Below are 20,209 nucleotides of genomic sequence, written 5' to 3'. Positions count from 1 at the left end.
ATAAAAACGAAATGAAGATGTTGAACCAACTGTATCTTTGGAACACAAGCCCCGAACCCGAAAACCAACCCCAAATAAAACCCAAAAAACCCAACTGACCTCCGCTTCTTTAGACTTTTGGCTGAACCTATGAGACTCGATTTCCAACTAACCAATAACCAACACGCTAACCACACTCGACTCTTAGCCTTGCCGATTTTGCCTCCGCGGGTGTCCTTGCTCGGCCTCTGCTTGGCTTTTCCACCCACCGCAAAACCGGAAACGCCTTGTATATATACGTATATTTAAATCTGTGCTTTAGGTAATCGCAATTAGCAGAAGTGCGTTTTCGTTCCTCACACCCAAGTATCAAAAGCTGACTAAAAACATACAATTAATTAAGCATCAAGCATTAAATAGTCAGAGAGCATACCTTAAACAGCGGAAATCAATTGAGAAATCCATAATTCGTTCGCTAGAGCAATTAAAAGTATCGACTCACAGCATTATCCTTAGACCAAAACCCTGATACTAACCCTGACAAAGAATATCCCCCAAAGATTACCCGAAAACCCACCCACAATTCTGCTTGATCTTCATATTTTATTAGAGTAGATATTTTTGAAAGTGCACTCAAGTCAAGAGGGGGTTTCGAAATTAATGCTTAAAAATATGAATAAGAATAATGTGAAGAATATCTAAAAACAGAATTATGAAACACTCTACTTGGGTGCACCTTGCTCCTCTTTTATTAAATTATTTTTATTCGATCCCAAGCATGATGCCAAATAATTAAAACAATCAACAATAAACTGCATGAAGGCGAATGCAAGCTAAGATTATCAAGTAAATAAAAAACATAGTGGCTTTCAGTAAAAAGTAACGTAGCATAGAGTAACGTAACATAGTTACAGCATTATAATCACACCGTAAAGTTGATCACTATACTTTCTCAAATCGTAACTCTAACCAAAGTCTTTCATGAAATGAAGCTAAAAATAAAGTAATGTTGTACGAATTTTGTAAATTATGATTTCGAGCTTTGGTTCTTAGTGTTTCGATGAGATCGCAAGACCCGCGACCACCACTCTAATATGCTACTTCTTTCTGCTTTCTCTCTGTTCGACCCACTCAACCAATCAACCACTGACCCGATCCACCCACCCACTGAACACCCCAGGCACCTATTTCAACTGCATCATGTTCATGGTCGCATCGTCGGTGGTGCTGACTGTTGTGGTGCTCAACTATCACCATCGCACGGCGGATATCCACGAAATGCCCCCGTGGGTGAGTCACTAACCAATCACTGGCCGAGCCAACTCCAGTCCTCCACACCTTCCCTCCTAACTGTTCGCTTTTCTCAGATAAAGTCCGTTTTCCTACAATGGCTGCCCTGGATCTTGCGAATGGGTCGACCCGGCCGCAAGATTACTCGAAAAACAATACTACTAAGCAATCGCATGAAGGAGCTGGAGCTTAAGGAGCGCTCCTCCAAGTCCCTGCTGGCCAATGTCCTCGACATCGACGACGACTTCCGGCACACAATATCCGGCTCTCAAACAGCCATCGGTTCATCGGCGTAAGTATTTGCTGTCCCTGAAATTGAAGTTCAACATTTATGATTTTCTTGGACCCACCTCTGCAGAAGCTTTGGGCGACCGACAACGGTGGAAGAGCATCACACAGCCATCGGCTGCAACCACAAAGATCTTCATTTAATTCTCAAAGAATTGCAATTCATTACGGCGCGCATGCGCAAGGCCGACGACGAAGCGGAATTGATTAGCGATTGGAAGTTCGCTGCAATGGTTGTGGATAGGTAAGTTTCATTGCCAAGGTCTTTATTTAGGAACATTTTATTGAATGACTAACTAATTATGAGCAAGGGCGAAAAGAATCAAAGGGTTCTAAAAGCTAAAAATATTGAATATCAATTTTAGAAACAAAAAAACATTATACAAGCAAGAAATTGCATTATTCTGTTCATTCTGTGTTGGAAAATATAAATTAATATTAAATAGCTGTAGTTCCTCGAACTTTAACCCACATTAAGACGAACCGAAATGAACTCCGTGGTGTGTGTACTCTCAATTTGGTGTGAACCTATTGATCCGGAGCCGGGGGCAGGCTTTGGCAGTTTCGCAGCCGGTCAAGTCAAACAATTAGGCTCGGCAAACGCTTTGCCTGCCACACGACTTCCGGCTTAATGAACGCCTTGATACGCCCACACACAAACACAAACAGAAACGAACGCACTCTCGGACTCTCGGCATACACGTGCCGCAAATATTAAAAGATGGCCGACAGCCCGGCCGACCGCCATTTTGTTTGAAGACGCTCTCTACTAATTTGTGCGCCCCGCACGGCACTCTGTTCTTCTACTTCGCAGATTTTGTTTAATTGTTTTCACGCTCTTTACGATTATTGCAACGGTAACCGTGCTGCTATCAGCTCCGCACATAATCGTGCAATAAGGACGTTCGAATTAGACAATTAAGCTACGGATACGCGCACACACACACCCACGCCCCCACCCAGGCATGTCAGTGTGTGCGCGGCGCAAGGAGTTGCCTAGTTAAGCTCATTTTCAAAAACCAAAACCTAGCGAAGCTGCTTCGAAACAAAGCAAAACCAAAAAAACAAAACAAAAAATACTAAAAAATAACTCAAATAAAAAATTGTTAATTACATTTTTAAGTAAAACCAAGAGCAAAGGAAATTTCGCTAAAACAAAAAAGAGACAAAAATCATGTACTAAAATAAAATATTTTATGGACAAAGCAAACAAAAAGCAAAAATTACTGCCGTACAAGAAACCGAAGAAAAAAAGTGTTAAGTAAGCTACACTCGTACACACAAAAACACACACAACCATAAAATTCTAAGAGTTAAGCAACCAAAGAAAATTGAAACAAAAAATTTGCATAGGAATAGCCCAAGGAGGCGGAGCCGGAGACGGAGACGGAAACGGAGTCGGAGAAGCACGAAAGGATGAGAGGAACAACAAAGACACATCGCGGGACAGGACACACAAAGGTTATATATGCAGCACACACACAGACAGACACTGACAGAGCCACATACGTCTATGTATTTGTATGTACAATAACAGAGTTATAAGTTAATTAATATGCTGAGTTGTTATAATTTATGTAAGATGAACAGATGACAGACCCAGGATATAGACAACACACTCACACAGACAAAACACTTAAGATATATGATATATATAAGAGATTGTTCCTATGAGACATTAGATATGTATTTAAAATGGCAAAAAACACACACACGCAGCGACAGATACACAAACACTGAAGCACTTAATTGAAAAAAAGCAAAAAACAAGGGAAAGAAACCATTTATTTGTAGGAGAGTGTAACCGGAAGTGGGAGTATGTAGGTATAAATGTTGGCCTGTTAACCCTTTGTTGTTTGCATTTTTTAACTGTCAAAATATTTTTGTTTTTCTCTTCCGTTTTCATTTCGGGATCACGTGGACCAACAATATTTTGTTTGATTGTCCTTTATTCAAATTTGCAAGCAAAATATGATCCCAGTGAAGAAACTGTTTGTTTGTTGTCAAATTAATATTCTTGGACTTTAGTTTTGAATATTCCATCTTATTATGGTTCGCAGAGAGAGGTCTTGAGAATTGAGAAGGAGGATAGCTAATTGTAAATGGTAACAAAATGACACATAATAATGGATATAAACAAAAGTATATATATACACGCAGATATATATATTCATAGTGAATTGAATTAATTTTTAAATGGCGCATCCACGAACCCTTCGAAGAGAAGAGGCATGTTCGTTGAACATCATGTTTTTAGAAAATTTATTGTTGAAATATTATAGCAAATCGATTAAGCAGAAGGACAAAACGACCCGAGGGCAAAACAACCGAGTTATAGTCACCAATTAATTAGTCAAAGTAATAATAATGATTGACAGAAACAGTGAGGCAGAGAAACCGAAACCGAAACCAAACTATCGATACAAGATGAACAGGTGTATATATATTTTACGACACATATATCACCACATACCATATATATACATACACATATATATACGAAATATATATTTTTAATAAACCGAGAACGGAAACGAGCAAAACTAAAGACACTAAGCAAAAGCAAAGCAGCGCAAGAACAGAAACCCACTCAAAACCAACCAACCAACCAGCCCAATTAACTCGAAATCTAAACCTAAGCCTAAATCGAAATCGAAATCGAGAGAAAAGTATGAAGTCACAATTTTGTTGGAAATTTTGCATAGTTTTCGGATGAGTTGTCTCTATCAGTGTATATCCCCTGAGTATTCCTAAAAACGAGCTTCGAATTCAGTCTACCCTACTCTGCTCTCCCCCTCACCCAAAGCAAAACAGTGATATTTACGGTATAGCCCCCAAAAAAACGACGTACGAACACTCTATCCGGAACCCACCTAAGACACCTTTTAACGTGAATGTTTTCTAAACACACTACAACAACAACAACAAACCAAAAAAATACCAAAAAAAAAACAAAAATAAATGAAAAACCTACCTCCTTGTTACCAAGACGAAATGTTGACGAAAAGTCAGATTAGAGACGAATTACGAAGAATATGCAACACTGCCGAGTTAATCGCACTCCTCTGTCTTCCCAAAAATTAAAAAAAAACCTAACGAAATGTTGAACCACCACACCCCACCCCCCATTGTGTTGTCCCAGACAAAAGAATTTCTAACAGAATTGTGTGAGAAAAGCCGCTTTTGATAGCCAGACGAAAGTTTACTTAACGGAAACCAGATCACCCCCCTTATAAGCCACTTCCGCTGTCAGAAGGAACCCAATCGAGTGCTGAATCAACTGAAGGAACTGCAGATCAGATCTAAGCGTTATATGTGTATACACTCACTTTATATGTTTTATTTGCATTTACATTTACATTTAAATTTATAATTACACTTAAATTTGATATGAGACGACTTTTATGTACTTACGCCCAGAGCGATGCGTAATCCTACCGAAAACTGCTCTGTCCCCCATGAGGTTGTTGTTTATCGAGCCTAAAAAAATGCAAATTCAAATTCCGAATCCGATTTAAATCGAAATTGAGGTCTTGAGTTCAAGCGTATCGAAGGTCGAAGGTCGAAAGTGTTACGAATCAGAATGGAGAGTTGGAGACGAGACGAGAAAAGTGTGTGCATTTTAAATTTAATTTTTTTTATAATTAATTTAGTGCTAATCTTTGAGCAGCTAGGCGCATAATTAGATCTATGTATATGTGTATGGATGTCTTTTTGATAAAAAGAAGCTATTTTAAAAAGCAAACCATTTTCTACACTCTTTAAAAGATTGAACTCTACATGTACGAGATTATGTATAATACAAGTAATAATAATATAGAATTAACTAGGCAATTAAAATGAAATGAGAGGTGATCCGCAGCAGGACCCGAAAAACTAAGCGTCCTACATTAGGAAAGGGCAACTAAAGTGAAAACCCGCGCAGGAGTCAGAAGGCAAAAACTAATCGATAAAATTAAAGAAAAAAAATTACAAAGTGAATAAAAAAACAAAAACGATAAACGAATTTAAAAATGAAATTACCGCGAAAACCAAACTTGTAGTAAAGAAAAATGTTTTTTCATTTGAAAACTCTACTACTTACTTACTACTTACTTACTTTGCAAGTAATTACTAATTTCCTCTGATCAGAGTTACACGCAATCGCGAAATGCAAAAAGCTAATTACAAAATGGTTGGTACACGCACACACACACACCCACACACATCACTCACACATAGACATGAAAGCATTCAAATTGTTCGTATTTGAAAAAAAAAAAATAAAGAAATCAGCAAACGGAAGAGTTCCGATTTTTGTTTCAATTCCACTCCGCATGATCACAGCCAGCGCAATTAAACAGAGTTCAAGAGTAAATAGCGCATTAACAAAACCGATTCGAGACACTTTTTTAAACAAGGCAAATATATATTTAAAATTAGCATTTAACTAACGAAACAACCAAAACGTAGGCTATAAACTGCAAATGTTAAGCACGTATCTCACCCGATCAGCCAGCCCCGAAATCCAAAACCCAAAAACCAAAACACTAAAAAAAACCAACCCCATACCCATACCCGTACCCCTCCAAAATCCTCTAACTACCAAATCAATTTAAATAGCTAATTGCATAATTATTAAACCGTTACCAAAAATTTTGACAAGCGCCGAAAAATAAAAAATAAAACATAAATTCTGCCCACAAAGTATGCATGTAAAAAACAAACGGCTAAACCAGAAACAAAAACAAAAAAAAAAGAATTAGCAAAAAGTCTGTTGTCGATAAGAATTATTGGCAGACAAATAACTTTCGTCACATTGACGATAATAATTAATTTTAAGAGAAAAACAAAGGAATTAAATGAATTACTTAATAAACAAATTAATATTAAAAACCAAGAGACATGATTGCGACAAAAACACAAAAAACTGAATAAAATTTATTTTGAAAAGAGAAAAAGCAACGAGTTGTTTTAATTATTATTTATATAAAGGTAAAGAAAATAAAAAAATATAAATATTACCTGTTATCATAAGTAAATTCCAAATTTTGCCGCCATCTTTTTATCGATAAGATCATCGATACAAATAATGCTACTCCTTTTGTTCCATCTCTACTTAAAATGCTTGTTTTGAATTCTGTTTTAAAATATTAATGGACTTGCGTAAATTGTGTCGCCTCTGCTTTGTGGACAATGCCCTGGTGGACATCACGGAGCACAGGGCCAGCGCCTGTCCAGAACTAACAATACTCCAGCTCCTGCAGGCCATTTACGGCGAGGTAGGTCTGAAATTACGCCTCTAAAAATGTTTCTAATGTACATTTTTGACAGAAACTAATGCTCGATGTGGTGGACAAGTTGCCAATGATTTGCAACGCCTGCCTGGATGAGTGCCTTCAGCAGTATGCCTTTTTCCGAAAACTCAGAACTGCAAACCAGCAGTTGCTGAAACTCTACCATGAAGCACAGAAGGAACTGGAATGTCCAGAACAGGAGGAAAAACCTATTATAGAGGATGAAGAGACCCTACAAGACTTTGATTCACAGGATATAATAGTACTCGAACCAGAGGAGCAGAACAGGGAGTCGAGCCAGAAACCCTCACATGGGTTGGCCAACCACGATTCGTTGATTGTGTCCGAATTCCTGCCGTCCACAACCACCCATCTTGTCGAGCTGGACTCCGACTATTCCAGCCACCAGCTACAGGAGGCCCCCGCCTATGAAATGCGCACCGTGGACTATGCCGCCGTGGAGCTCAAGCACTACAACCTAGACGAATACAACGAGGCCAACCGGATGCTCGACGTGGAGCCAAGTGGCAGCCAGGCGGTCTACAAGTGCCAGTATTGCCCTTTGGCCTACGCCTCCCCCCAGTACCTGAAGACGCATGTGCGCAGCTCGCACGTATGCAAGTATTGCACCATGGCCTTTGCCAAGGTGCGTGATCTCAATGAACATATAAGGAGCAACCACTCCGACCATCAGTGCGTCGTGTGCTGTAACAACTTTAGCACCAGTAGTAACCTGCGGGCTCATCTGAAGAGGGTGCACGGTGTCCAACTCCCTGCCCAGGTGGCACTCTTGGACTACAGACCTGCTGCCGCGGACAAGGATTCTCCTCGCCCTCAATAAAAACATATCCAGAGACTAACTTTACCCAGCTTTTGCACTTCTTACTTTATTTCCCAAAATATCAGAGACTTTTCCCTCACAGGATCGCCCTTAATGCGATCTTCGCCGTTGATGTACATGGGAGTGAACTCCCTGTACGCTATGCAGACCCTTCGTTCCTCGACATCCTCGCGGAGAACAGAATGTTCGAATTGGTACCTCGCTGGGCCATACAAGACGATTAGGGAGAGGCTAAAAGCGGAAAGTTGGATATATGTAGTTAATATCATAAACAGAAGCTACCAGCTTACTTTGGCATAGGAATCCTCAGAACTTTTCCCTTGTACCTGACCAGTTGCTCTTCCTCGAGCAGCGGCGCCAGGAGCTCCTTCTGATATTCCTCAACCAAATCCAGGTTGTACTTCCCAGCCTGCTGGAGTTCGTAGGGCGTTAGGGTAAGCACTGCATCGCCCAGGCAGTTGACAGTGACCACGCGCTCACCCCAGATCCAACAATCGTCCACGTGCGGATCTATACTGGCTCCTTTGCTGGGTTCGTACTCCAAGGAGCACTGCTCGATGGTTTGGAAGCCTCGCAGCAGGGGAACGTCTTCGAAGCGTCGCTGCACGTACTCCGTGGTACTGGGGAATCCGGCAAAGTTTCCCACCTGAAGCTTACGCTTCTTAAAGTTCGTCTTGGGTCCGAAGTTTTGCTTCCGGCGTCCGCTTTGCGAGATGTCCCAGGGCAAGTCATCCAGATCATTTATAAGTTGGGCGCCCTCCTCCGCGCTGATGAATTTTTCCTGCACAAGGATGCCTGGTAAGGGCAGGCCATTTTCTTGGTCGTGGTTGCTGTGGGACTCCTGTACCTCTTTAGTATCCCAGCCGGGTTGGAACAGCTCACAATGCACGCAGTATGACCAGGCTTCAAGCTGTCGGAACTGTTCCTGAAGTGAGGGCTTGGCTATCTGGAAGTCCTGCTCGCAGCTCAAACAGGTGCGCACTCCCTTGCACCCACATGGTCTGATGGTATTCATTCCGGATTTGGCGTACAAATGTGTAAACAGTGAACCTCGTTCGGCTTATTCTTCCCACAAAGCATAACAGCTGATTGGGTTGTTATCGATATTCTTTGCGGAGCATACTCCTATTTACATACTACTTTTTTACAAACTACTACTATTTGCGAATCACCAACCAGGGCTGCCATTTAGTATTCCAAACCACTTTTCAACACTTTTTGAAGGAGCGGCAAATTCAAAATCATTAGTGGATTAGACAGATTAAGTAGCATTATTTATTTATTTATCTTGTTTTTATCAAATTAAGAGCAATGTGACTATAGTTTATAATGACATGTTAATTAAAAACAAATATTTATTTGTATACTTCATATATGTGTTTATATTTTGCGTTCAGATTCAGATTGTTTTTCATTTTACAAATACTTATTTTAGACCTGTTTCAATCAAACAAATGCTGCTTGGTGATCAATACTAATCGTTCTTTTCTCCTCCAGCTAGTCTTATACGTTTTCCAATATGGAAAATACTAGGTAACATAGGATGGGGCGCTCCCCGGGCAATGCGATGAGTGCTTTTCTTCAATCTTCTCTGATTTTTCTATCTGTACAAATGGAGCTCGATGATCAGTCTTGTGGTGCAGATCCAGCTGCAGTGCCTTAAATCTTGAGGCAGCCGCGATGGCTGACGCTGCGGGCGTAGACATCCTCGAAGGCACGAATCAGCTCGTCCATGCCCCGGAGCAGGCCCTCCTCCCGGTTGCCCGGCGTCCAGGAGCTGCGATGGTCCACCCTCACCTGGGGGGGCAGCTCCCGGCTCTTGGCGAAGTCGATCAGCCAGACGCCCACTCGCTCGTCGTCGTAGACGATGAAAATGCTGGAGCCAACGATCTCGTGGTGGGCGAAGAAGGCGGACTGCTCCATGACGAGGCGCATGTGCTTCAGCCGCTTCAGCAACTCCTTCTGCACCGATCGCCGGGCGGCCAGGAACTGTTCGATGGTCTGGGCAATCTGGTCGCTGCTCCGGCAGGTCTTCAAATCCTTGACAGGCGAACGTCCGCGCAGGCGCAGGGCCTCGATCCGGAAGCCCTTGGACTGGGAAGAGGAGAGAGACTCCCGGAAGGTCATGTACCGCAGCTTGGTGATGGCCTGCGCATCGTGCTCCGCCTGCGTGGGAGCTGCAGGGTCCACGGCCATCATCTTCTGGTAGAGATCCGGACGCAGGGTGGCGTTGCTCACCTCCGACTCGAGGAAAGTGCGGCAGCCCATCTTGATGTCCATCACGCACGGATCCCGATAGCCGGAGAGCAGGTCCTGCAGCTCGATGTAGTGCTGTCCCTGCAACTCCCGCATCCCAAAGTAGGCGGGCACTATCTGAGCCGTCTGCGGCTCCTGGCAGATGAGTCTGTAGGCGCGCACTTCGCTGTCCTCGACACCGGCGATGCGTTTCCGCACAATTCCCGTGGATGTCGGCACAATACTGTAAGAAAATGTTCAAGTTAGACTCCCGTTTGCAACCTTTTTAGTGTGAGAGAAAAGCTTACCTTTCTGGGTGGCCGGAAAGCTGCATCCAGCCCTGGGGCTTGCCCTGATTTTGGGTCTGCTGGTGCTGGAGAAGATGTGGCGTGGCTGGGGCACTCAGTTCGAGAGCATTCTGAAAGCAAGAAGAAAAGAACATAGCTCAGTAAGGGGTTGATAAAAGAGCGATATCGCCGCTGGGAGCGTATTCCGAGGCCCGAAGCATTATTGCCTGCTGGCGATTATAAATAATGAAACAAATTTTATTTGCGCGAATACTTGACTGCCACGCCCCAGCCTCGTAAACGTGAAATTTATGCAGGCAACCCGCCAGGCCAAGCATTCGCACATTGTCCGAGGCTCCAAGCAGGAAGTCCCTTATTTTTTTTGCTTCGGAAAGTTTTTTTCCCCAAGTGACAGGGCTGTAAACAACGGCTACTTACAATGGCCAAGAACTTGAGCAGTGACATCTGGGACTGGGACTGGATGTGATGTTGGGCCTGTGCCGCTCTTTGGAGGCTCAAATAGTCGGCCAAGTTGTCGCAGTTCTCGTAGGGAATCCGCTGCAAATAAGGAAATCGGGATATTTGGTTAACTTGGCTCGCACTTTGCAAAGAAATCATGATGGGAGGCAAATAGTCGGGTAATTAGTTTACTGCCAAAACAAACTTTAGACTTGAAACTGCGAATTTCCCCGTTTGTTTTCAAGTTTATTTGAATATTTTGCTGGTACAACAGTGAGTCACGAAAGTGTTAATTCATTATTCAATCAGAATTTGAATGCATTTTGAACATTCTACTTGGACGTCGATGGACGTCGTGTGTGGTTTACGACCGATCCACCCGGTATTGCCGTGTCCCTAATGAGGCACTTAGTATGCAAAGTTGGCGTTTGTTTTCGTTAGCCGCGCTTGTTTGTCGCCGCCTGTTTGCGCTGCCTATGCGAATTGAGCCATAACCATCGTGGCCATAACAAATAACGATCTGTCAGCGTAGAAGGCGATCGAACCACCTCACCACCTCACCTAGCTCCGCTTTGATTAATTAACTAATTAAGGTAAATGCCTCGAAACCCGTTTATGCCCCGCATCTTTATACGGCTTGACGCTCTGCTGCCTTGCTCTGCTCTTGTTTTTGCGCCCGTGTCCGTCTTATCTTGCCACTATTATCGTATCTTAACTGCCCAGATAACGTTGCGGCTTTTCGCAACTGTTGCCACGCCCCTTCCACCTTCCGCTCTCCCTGGTCCTGGTCTCGACCGTAATCTTGGGTTAATAACATCGCTGCGATTGTGATCTTTACGTAAGCCGTGAGCAAATTGAGCAAATTTGCATATGTGGCACAAATTCGTCAGGCGCGGAGGCACGGAAAGGGGGAGATCCCACAGTGAACACCCGCTGCCAGGGTCACTGCTCCTTATCAAGGGGGGTCTTATCACACTGTTTGATTTGAGGGCACGAAAGCAGGGGATTAACTCTAGATCCCCACCGATATGGTTTGCCGCATAATCGGAAGATAAGCAGCGACCCGCTGACTCTTGAATGTGTTTAAATGCGAAATTGTGCCATCAAAATGTAGGCATACTAATTTTAGAACCCAACCTATCACGATACCAGATGACAGCATAATTTATGGACCTTCTATGCTCGAATTACCATAACCGAAAACCGCCAAAGAGCCGAGATTATGTTTTAATTAATAGGCTGTCATCATCGATTAGACGGCTCTGGGGAGGGTTCGAGGTGGGGATCTCGTCGTGTCGTCAGCTCTGACCTTTAACGAGAGTTGCACATTACAGAGTTAACGGAGGTTTAATTATAGCACCGATCGCTCGATCGGGCGCCTAATCGCTGTCGACGTCAGCGGGTTTTTATTCATTGACTGCGGCCCGGTTTACAACTGCATTTTACTACAGATCCGAATCGGGCCGAGCTAAAACACACTCAATAGCCGATATTCGTACATTTTTGCACGTACGCCACCTGGGCGAATTAGCATTTAGGCTTTAATTTGGATCAACTTAGGGCAACTGCGTCACGCCCCCTGGGGGACAACCTCCTGGCTTGGCTCGCTTGGCGCCCTGTTACTCAACTTTTATGTGCAGCGACAGGGTTAATTATCTCACCGATCTGGGATGCGGCTGGGATTCATCGGGAAATCGGCTGAGGGAAAACCTCAACTTCGGCGGAAAAGCACTTCTGACAGATGTCAGATGCTAAAACCGCAAACTGTGCAAAACAATAATTAACTTTAACTGTCACATCTGGGCAGGCAAATGGGCAGAAAAAAAATTACAGCACTTTTCGCTTGAGCGATTCTGTGACTCGATTTCGACTCGGGTTTGCACTTCCAGCTCGGCTTTTTGATTCGGATTGTGATCTCAGTGCGATTTTTGGGCTGGGATTTGGTGGCGTTTTGGCCGCGTTTTCGGCCACAGCGTTATTTTTAGATCTCGCCTCGCTCCGCCATTCCGATTCCTATTCCGAATTCGAGTCCAAAACCGATGTTTAACTAAGCTCACAGTTTAGTAGTGTTTATTTATGACTACTTAACATTTTCTATAGCCGCCGGACGAACGTGTTAACCGCCAGAAACAGAAAAGAAACAGAAACGGCAGCGATAGCAACAGCAACAAATATTAAAACACACAAAAAACGTAAAAAAAATTCAAAAATTAAAAAAAAAAAAGTCGAAAACCTTTGCTTCAATCAATTTATGCGCGTGACGTCAAGTCACTATTTTTTGCCGAGTTGTTAATTAAACAAAACCAAAATGACAAACTTTTGGGCCTCCCCGAGCAGCCTACACCGCATTCTGTTGAGGTCCACCCCAAAAGGGCCGGGAGGGCTGGAGTTCTTGGCCCTGAACCTGGTGGCTGGTGGCAGAACCTGCCCCAGAAACTGGTTCTTGGCACCCAGGATCGCCGCTCCGTGGGCGGTGACTCAGGTGGCAGCCACAGTCGCTGGCGCAGCCTTCGCCGCTATTTTGTAGAACACAACCCTGACATTAAGACACGATCTCGAGACGATGCCCCAAGACCCGGGTTGGCCCAGACTGATGGTGGCCAATCGATATATCGATTGTGGATTGGATCGAATCGGATTGGATCGGATCGGATCGGGCTCCCAGAGTATTAATATTTGCATTGACGTCAATACGGCCAACTGGGGGGGGATGACCAGCAGGGCGCGGAGCTGGGGTGGCTGAAGAGGAAGGGTGAAGGGGTGGCTCGAGGTGAGCAAACCAGTTGGCTTAAATGAAAAAAAAATAAATAACGCAATACCCGACCCATCCAGCCATCAGCCATCAGCCACCAGCCACTAACCACCAGCCGAGGATTAGATCCGTGCCCAGAGGCACCAACTATCGAAGAACTAAGACTAAGCTTGGAATTTTCTCACTCTCTTCGGGCCGAGCCATCAATCTAAGTCGCAGTTCATGAGCAACGGTGGTCTGGAGAACCGGATCCGGTCTAGACCGACATGCGTCAATATGAATAACGTCTTTCCCTTTAGTGCATTCATCGGGCTTACACCGAATCTCCACGTGAAACACACCGCGAAAGTTTGGCATTCACCTGTCCGGCATGTGACTAAGTCCAATTAAAAAATCGGCGACACCGGTCGCGACCAAGTCGAGAAGATTATGGGAATAACCGCGGCTCAGCCTAGAAACTAGTCCGATCTGCGGGCTTCTAACCTTCGCTCTTTTATTCGGCGGAGCCTTGATCTGAGCTCTTAAATGCCAGAAACTAACCGATAATGATTGAGGCCAAAAATCATAAAATACAAGCTTGTGTGTGGGCTGCTGCACTTGACACTTGAAAGCCTCAAGAGTACTCAGCTTGGGTACACTGGAAGAAATAAAGCTAACTTTCGGGAGAAGAGTCAACAAACCCTGGGCCATAAAAGGTTCAATTTTTTTTTGGGGCTAGCTCATCGAGCAAAAGGGAAGTCGCCTTCCTTTATCAACGAATCAATTGTCTTTAATGAAACGCAATGAAATGAATCGATTCGATTGTCCACTGGCGGACATGTGACGCCTTCGCCATCGCCACCGCCACCGCCAATGGACTCCGCATCGAGATGTCGGGTCTTCGAGATGAGAGATGTGCTCTGTGTCCGCTGGACGCTGTCATAACCAGCCGTGTCCGGCTTCGGTTACGGGTCTTGTTGCTTGTCTTTAATTAGCGCAGAGTGACTGTAGTATGCAAATTGGCGTTACGTGGACTATTGGAATTTTCTGAACCGGGCCGGGGAGATTCAGATCCCACACTTTGTTTGCATTTCGCATAACTCTAGGGGTGACTGGGTGGTTGGGCTTTTGGGTGGGTTGCTTTGTTGGTCGGTTGGTTGGTTGGTTATAACCCACAGTTGTTTCAACAACAAACAGACGTCATTCAAGGCCTGGAAACAGAGTTTACACACACAGCTCTTTTTGGTCACTTTCTCTGCTTCGGTGGCTTTCTATGCGGATATGAACTCGTTGCCCCACCAATCCTCATTGACGTCACTTTCGTTGGTTTTTGTCGGTTTTTGTTTGCCTCTTACAACGCTTTCTTTTTGTCGGTTACTTACCTCGTTATTATTATTGTTGTTGCCACCGATCGATGGTTGTTGCTGCTGCTGCTGTTGCTCCAGTTCCAGTACCATGGCACTCCGCTGCTTCGAGGAGGCACTGGTCGTGTCCAGGGCAATCAGTTTCCATAGCTGCTTCAGGCCAATGTTGTCGATGCAGGAGAAGCGCAGTTTCTCATTCGACCAGGCCATCGTGGAGCGGCTGCTTCGCGTCGAGTTGGCTGCCTTGGTGGGCTTCGAGCTGGCACCAGTCTGGTGGTGGTGTCTCTCTGACTTGGCTTGGACTGGCCGCTGCAGCACCGTTGAAGTCATAGTCATTCGGAGCTTGGTGTCACTTGGAGTTACTTGGAGTGAGTGTCTACTGTCTAGCCCTCGTTCTCAATCTCCGACTTGTTGCGAGTGTCTGTTAATTTTAGTTTTAATTTCACGCTTTGCGATTCTATGCTCGGCACATTTGCATTCTGATATCTCAATACATTTCCTATTCAACTGCGTTCTCGTTTCACTTCACTTGCACTCGGCTTTGGCATGGGAACTCTGTAATCTTTAACTGAATGTGCTTTGTTTTTTTCACAGCCTTCTCGCTCGGCCTTTATATTGCTTTTATTATTTTATCTTTATCTTTTACTTTGCTATTGCCACTGTGTGTTTAATGGCACTGACGATCGCGGCGAATCGGGCTTTGAATGGATCGAAACGAGTTGCGTTCGCTGGCTGCTCTGGGAGGCGACTAACTGGTTTCGCCATATGGCACCAGGTTTTGTGATCGCCGATCGCCGATGGCCGATCCCCAAGCGTCGGGACTCGGTCGGAGCGGATCCGAATGCCCGAAGAGCAACGTTTTCCGCTCACTACATCACCAGAGAGACCCCCATTTCCCAGAGAACAAAGCTCCATTGACGAGCAGAAAACCCTTGGGGACTACGAGTGGGGATATCAAAATTGGCCTACTGGATACATCTGAAACTAGATGGAAGCCATTCAATTATTTGGGAAAGTTCTGAGCTTATCATAAATGCTCCACAAATGGTATGATTTAAAAAGAAACCGCATTTATTACTCCTTTTGGGAAATGGGTTTATTTTTTGGATATAAACGCCATATTTCCGGTTCAATTTTTAAGAATAAACAAAGCGTCATTGGTGGCCTAAAAACCCTTGGGAACTACGATTGAGAATACTTGTAGTACTGTAGTGTAGAAATTAACATACTGGATTTTCTGACTGGATTTCCTACCATATGGGGAGCTCTGAACTTATCATAAATACTTCAAAATTAGCAACATCTTCAAAACAAATAATTCACGCCATTAGGGAAGCAAGGGTTTCCGGTCTGAATGTCGCATTATGGTATATTTTGTTCAATTTTATGAATAAACAAAGACCTATTGACGGACTCAAAGCCACAGGGGAATATTAAGTTTAGCCTACTGGATATGGCAGGAACGATATTGGAGCTTATCATAATATCTTGAAAACAAATAATATATTTTGTTTATTGAACATAATTGCTAAATATTTATGTTAAATGTTTATAATTTCAATTCAAATTATGAATAAACAAAGAACCATCGATGAGTGAAGAATCCTTCGGGAATACAAGTGGAAATATCTGAAGTACTACTGGATATTTCAGGAACCAACTGGAATATTATTAAAGAAACAAAGTGCCATTGAGGGACGGAAATCCTTGGGGAATACGACTGGGAATAAGATATTTTTTTCAGGGAGCCTGGGAATTATAGGGAGATTTCCAAGTTTATTATAAATATAATATTTGTATGTATGTTTAAACGTATAAATGTATATCATAATCAAAGTCTTAGTACACTTTAGTTTATCACTGTGGACGGAAGTCCACGAGGTGACGACCTGCATGCCTAGGCGTGCGCGAGGAAACTCTATATATAGCCGAAGAATTAAAAATTTTCTGTAGGCAACCGATCTAAATGAATGATATACCAATCGAAAGGTATTGTTTCAATTAGATAATTTTTGTCGAAACATATTCCAAAAGTTATTTGGTTTGGGAGAAATTAGGGTGAAAGTAAAAATTTTTTTTATCACTAAAGTGGGGCTGGTGGACACATTTTAGTCCCCAGATACAATATTTATTTATTTATTTATTTATATATTCGCATTCTAGAGCTAAATACGCGTCGATTGGTACCTCAATCGACCCGATCCGAACTTTCATTCAGAAGTTATTCGAAAAATTCGATTTTTTCTTCTTCTTCAAAATGAAGCCAGTTTGCGTCGGTTTGTCTGTTTGCACTATTTTTTTCTTAAAAATCCTGAAAAAAATTGGAAAATGTTTGTTACTATCATATGAGCAACTATTGTTCTACAACTTTTTGAAATACCTTAAGCTTACGTCAAAAAATTAAAAAAACTTTGTTAATGAAAAAATTCATAGCTTTATAATTAAGAAAGATATTAAAAAGAGCTTTACACCGTTAAAAGGGGTTTTTAAATATCTATTTCACTTTCTTTGAGACCAAACGTCTATATAGTACACAAAAAAAAATACACTGAAAATAAACTTTTTTTTTAAGAAAAAAAATTATTTTTCAAAATTTGGTCGACTGATCCTTTTTATATTGCACGTGGAGATAGCTTTTGAGATGACGCAACTTTTGATATATCGCTCATATCTAGGAAAATCCGTTAACTCAAGATATAGTCCTGTAAGTGCAGCTACCCATTTTGTACAGCCTCCTGTGAAGCTTGCATTTACTTATACATGTGTGTGTATTTGAATGGCAACTTTGCTTTTTGGAGTCTGCATATATTTGGTCAATACCCTAAAAAAAAATGTAGTATATCTTTTCAGATTTTAGTTTATATATTTAAAAATAAAATCCAAATAAAAAAGGGCTTAAAAAAAGTAAAACGTAAACATTGACTCAAGTTGGACTCGAACCCCGGCTCTCCGTGTTAGGAACCACGACGCTCTCCACTCGGCTAACCTCGAACTTTGTTGCTTGATGGCAACTTTTGATGTACCATAATTCTACTTTGTGTTTCAGTGTCTCATGTCTTAATGAGAAGAATGCAAAATTTTATGAGTAGAACGCTTTATATGCATATGCCCCCAATGAGCATATAATGCATATAAATAAATGCAGCCACCACCGTTTTGGGCCAAATCATGGATTAAAAGCTAAAAAAAAAACCAGGCAAACCAACTCCGCCAATACTTTTCTAATATTTATTATTTTGTATCGCACACCCAAAATAAATTGTTATATTCAACAATTGGTTTAACTGGAAAAACGTAATTTCCAGTTTTTTTAATTTTTTATCTTTGCGCATTTATTTTAGATATAATACATGTTTATTATATTATTGATCGGATATGCCATACATTTTTTTTTTATAGGTTAGAAGGATGGGACTTAGTACAGATTGCATTTTGGGAAATCTTATCCGATTTGCAAAATTTTATTAGGATAATTGGGTTAACTTTGTTGTTTTTGAAGCAAGAATGATGGGACTGTCTACGGTTTCCGTTTTGGGCAATCTAATCCTATGTTCATAAGAATCGGCCAACTATATCCTATACCTGCCATATAACTGAACGATCGGAAATGGCACAACCTTTCTATTTTTAAAGATGCTTGGGGCTGTTTCCAATATTTTTATTAGAAATTTTGTTGATGGTGAAATTCTCATAAGGATCGGACAACTATATAGGATCCGATATATATAATAATAATATAAGCTTCTGCTTAACTGCAAGGGTATATCAACTTCGGCTCCGCTTAAAGTTAGCTTTCCTTTCTTGTTTTTATACCCTTGCAGAAGGTATTATAGTTTTGGTCAAAAGTGTGGAACGCAGTGAAGGAGACATCTCCGACCCTATAAAGTATATATATTCTTGATCAGGATCACCTCCTGAGTCGATATGAGCATGTCCGTCTGTCCGTCAGTCGGTTTCTACGCAAACTAGTCTCTCAGTTTTGGAGCTATCGAGTTGAAACTTTGCACACATCCTTCTTTTCCTTGCTGATAGTATATAAGTCGGAACGGCCGGGATCGGTCGACTATATCCTATAGCTGCCGTATAACTGATTGATCGGAAATGCCATAACTTTGGTGTTTTTTTAGTTAGAAAGATGGGACTTGGTACAGATTCTTCTTTGGGCAAAATAATTCGATATGCCAAATTTCATAAGGATCGGCCGACTATATACGATCCGCTATATATCTAATAATAAAAGATGCGTGGCGCCACCTAGCGGACTGCGACTCAACTGCAAGTGTATATCAACTTCGGCTCCGCCCGAAGTTAGCTTTCCTTTCTTGTTTTTTTATAATTTATTATATAGTGGAACTCTCTTAAGGATAGGCCTCTCATCTGTTAATTTGTTAAAACAATTTGGTTTCCCACAACTACGAAACAATTGTGGATTTTAAATACATTTTTGGGCAAATTTTTAATTAAAATTTTTAAGCTAACCAAATTCCAAAACCTTTGTAAATTAAAAATACGTATAACTTCAGAGCCACTGAAGCTATTGAAAAATTCTTTACGTCTTTGGAAAGGTTTTTAATTATTCCACTTTCTTGAATGTCAAAATCTATAGAGCTAAAAAAAATAGTTTTGATTTTTATCCTTACAATTAAAGTATTGCTAACTGTGTAAATCGCCTGTCCAGAGGTTACTTCCATATATATATATTCTATATATTATGCGTTCTGTTTTAAATAATTGAAGATCAATATATACAAAAAAACAACTGATATCATATAAAAAAACCTCTTGACGAGGTAAAGTACCGGTGACGAACCTGCATGCGAAACCCAAAATATCTGATATCAATTTTAGTGACGAAAATATGCTATATCGGTGTACAAAATTGCATATAAAAAATATTCTTGTTCGGCACGTGCAAGAAAAACAAAACAAAAATCCGTCACGTGCCGAACAAGAATATTTTTATATGCAATTTTGTACACCGATATAGCATATTTTCGTCACTAAAATTGATATCAGATATTTTGGGTTTCGCATGCAGGTTCGTCACCGGTACTTTACCTCGTCAAGAGGTTTTTTTATATGATTAAATATAAACTCAAAATTGTGAAAACCCCATCCCCATTCTGAAATACGTCAGATGGTTCGATTGTATTTGGAATTTTAATGTCACGATGATTTGCGGAACCCAATTCGAGATTAATCCGTAACGCCTTATAGTAAACATGGAATCCCAAATGGGCGCTGGAATCGTCATTGGGTGGCATTTCTATTCTCGAGGGCTCGGCCAAGTGCGGCGACGACAATTGTTTACTTCCATTGGCGCATTGCAAAGAAAGGGAAAACAACTGAAAGCGAATACATTAGAAATGGGAGTACTCAGGAAATCCTAGACAAGTAAATAAACATCCGATTTGCGTTTCGAAGATGCGCAAAAGACTGATCTTAGAGTCCAGACAGAC

At 42.0% G+C, this 20,209-nt stretch overlaps 4 protein-coding genes across 8 annotated transcripts in view; 2 read left to right on the top strand and 2 right to left on the bottom strand.

Annotated features, from left to right (window-relative positions):
• LOC6504542 (acetylcholine receptor subunit alpha-type acr-16) overlaps positions 1–4,650 on the top strand; it is an 81,484-nt gene extending 76,834 nt beyond the window's left edge. For all 5 annotated transcript variants that reach the window (XM_014904958.3, XM_014904954.3, XM_014904957.3 and 2 more), the window contains 4 exons: positions 1,160–1,269; positions 1,347–1,561; positions 1,628–1,801; positions 2,372–4,650. In XM_014904958.3, coding sequence (XP_014760444.1) covers positions 1,160–1,269; positions 1,347–1,561; positions 1,628–1,801; positions 2,372–2,456 — 584 coding nt within the window. In that variant the 3' untranslated portion in view covers positions 2,457–4,650. The remainder of the gene's footprint in view (positions 1–1,159; positions 1,270–1,346; positions 1,562–1,627; positions 1,802–2,371) is intronic.
• Positions 4,651–6,614: 1,964 nt separating this feature from the next.
• On the top strand, positions 6,615–7,693 carry LOC6504543 (zinc finger protein 236). Its single transcript, XM_001964892.4, has 2 exons — positions 6,615–6,818; positions 6,871–7,693. Exons 1-2 carry the CDS (start codon positions 6,693–6,695, stop codon positions 7,672–7,674), a joined length of 930 nt encoding a protein of 309 aa, XP_001964928.1. The 5' UTR covers positions 6,615–6,692; the 3' UTR covers positions 7,675–7,693.
• LOC6505467 (alpha-ketoglutarate-dependent dioxygenase alkB homolog 4) lies at positions 7,691–8,785 on the bottom strand. The gene is made up of 2 exons (XM_001964891.4): positions 7,965–8,785; positions 7,691–7,905 (listed from the first exon to the last, which is right to left on the bottom strand). Exons 1-2 carry the CDS (start codon positions 8,687–8,689, stop codon positions 7,716–7,718), a joined length of 915 nt encoding a protein of 304 aa, XP_001964927.1. The 5' UTR covers positions 8,690–8,785; the 3' UTR covers positions 7,691–7,715.
• Positions 8,786–9,036: 251 nt separating this feature from the next.
• LOC6505465 (inositol-trisphosphate 3-kinase homolog) lies at positions 9,037–15,517 on the bottom strand. Its single transcript, XM_001964890.4, has 4 exons — positions 14,769–15,517; positions 10,635–10,754; positions 10,218–10,327; positions 9,037–10,153 (listed from the first exon to the last, which is right to left on the bottom strand). Exons 1-4 carry the CDS (start codon positions 15,084–15,086, stop codon positions 9,334–9,336), a joined length of 1,368 nt encoding a protein of 455 aa, XP_001964926.1. The 5' UTR covers positions 15,087–15,517; the 3' UTR covers positions 9,037–9,333.
• Positions 15,518–20,209: the final 4,692 nt, after the last annotated feature.

This window comes from Drosophila ananassae, chromosome 3R (genome assembly GCF_017639315.1).
Source record: "Drosophila ananassae strain 14024-0371.13 chromosome 3R, ASM1763931v2, whole genome shotgun sequence".
Taxonomy (NCBI): domain Eukaryota; kingdom Metazoa; phylum Arthropoda; class Insecta; order Diptera; family Drosophilidae; genus Drosophila; species Drosophila ananassae.
The sequence above is the reverse complement of the archived record's forward strand: the minus strand, read 5'-3'. Positions and strand labels throughout refer to the sequence as shown.

What these genes read in the sequence shown, in the direction of transcription:
- LOC6504543 (XM_001964892.4), top strand. Translation starts at nt 6,693, where the DNA reads ATGGACTTGCGTAAATTGTGTCGCCTCTGCTTTGTGGACAATGCCCTG. An exon ending in TGCAGGCCATTTACGGCGAG is followed by an intron (nt 6,819 to 6,870) that starts GTAGGTCTGAAA and finishes CATTTTTGACAG; the next exon opens with AAACTAATGCTCGATGTGGT.
- LOC6505465 (XM_001964890.4), bottom strand. Translation starts at nt 15,086, where the DNA reads ATGACTATGACTTCAACGGTGCTGCAGCGGCCAGTCCAAGCCAAGTCA. An exon ending in TGCTCAAGTTCTTGGCCATT is followed by an intron (nt 10,328 to 10,634) that starts GTAAGTAGCCGT and finishes TCTTGCTTTCAG; the next exon opens with AATGCTCTCGAACTGAGTGC. An exon ending in CTTTCCGGCCACCCAGAAAG is followed by an intron (nt 10,154 to 10,217) that starts GTAAGCTTTTCT and finishes ATTTTCTTACAG; the next exon opens with TATTGTGCCGACATCCACGG.
- LOC6505467 (XM_001964891.4), bottom strand. Translation starts at nt 8,689, where the DNA reads ATGAATACCATCAGACCATGTGGGTGCAAGGGAGTGCGCACCTGTTTG. An exon ending in CTGAGGATTCCTATGCCAAA is followed by an intron (nt 7,906 to 7,964) that starts GTAAGCTGGTAG and finishes TTCCGCTTTTAG; the next exon opens with CCTCTCCCTAATCGTCTTGT.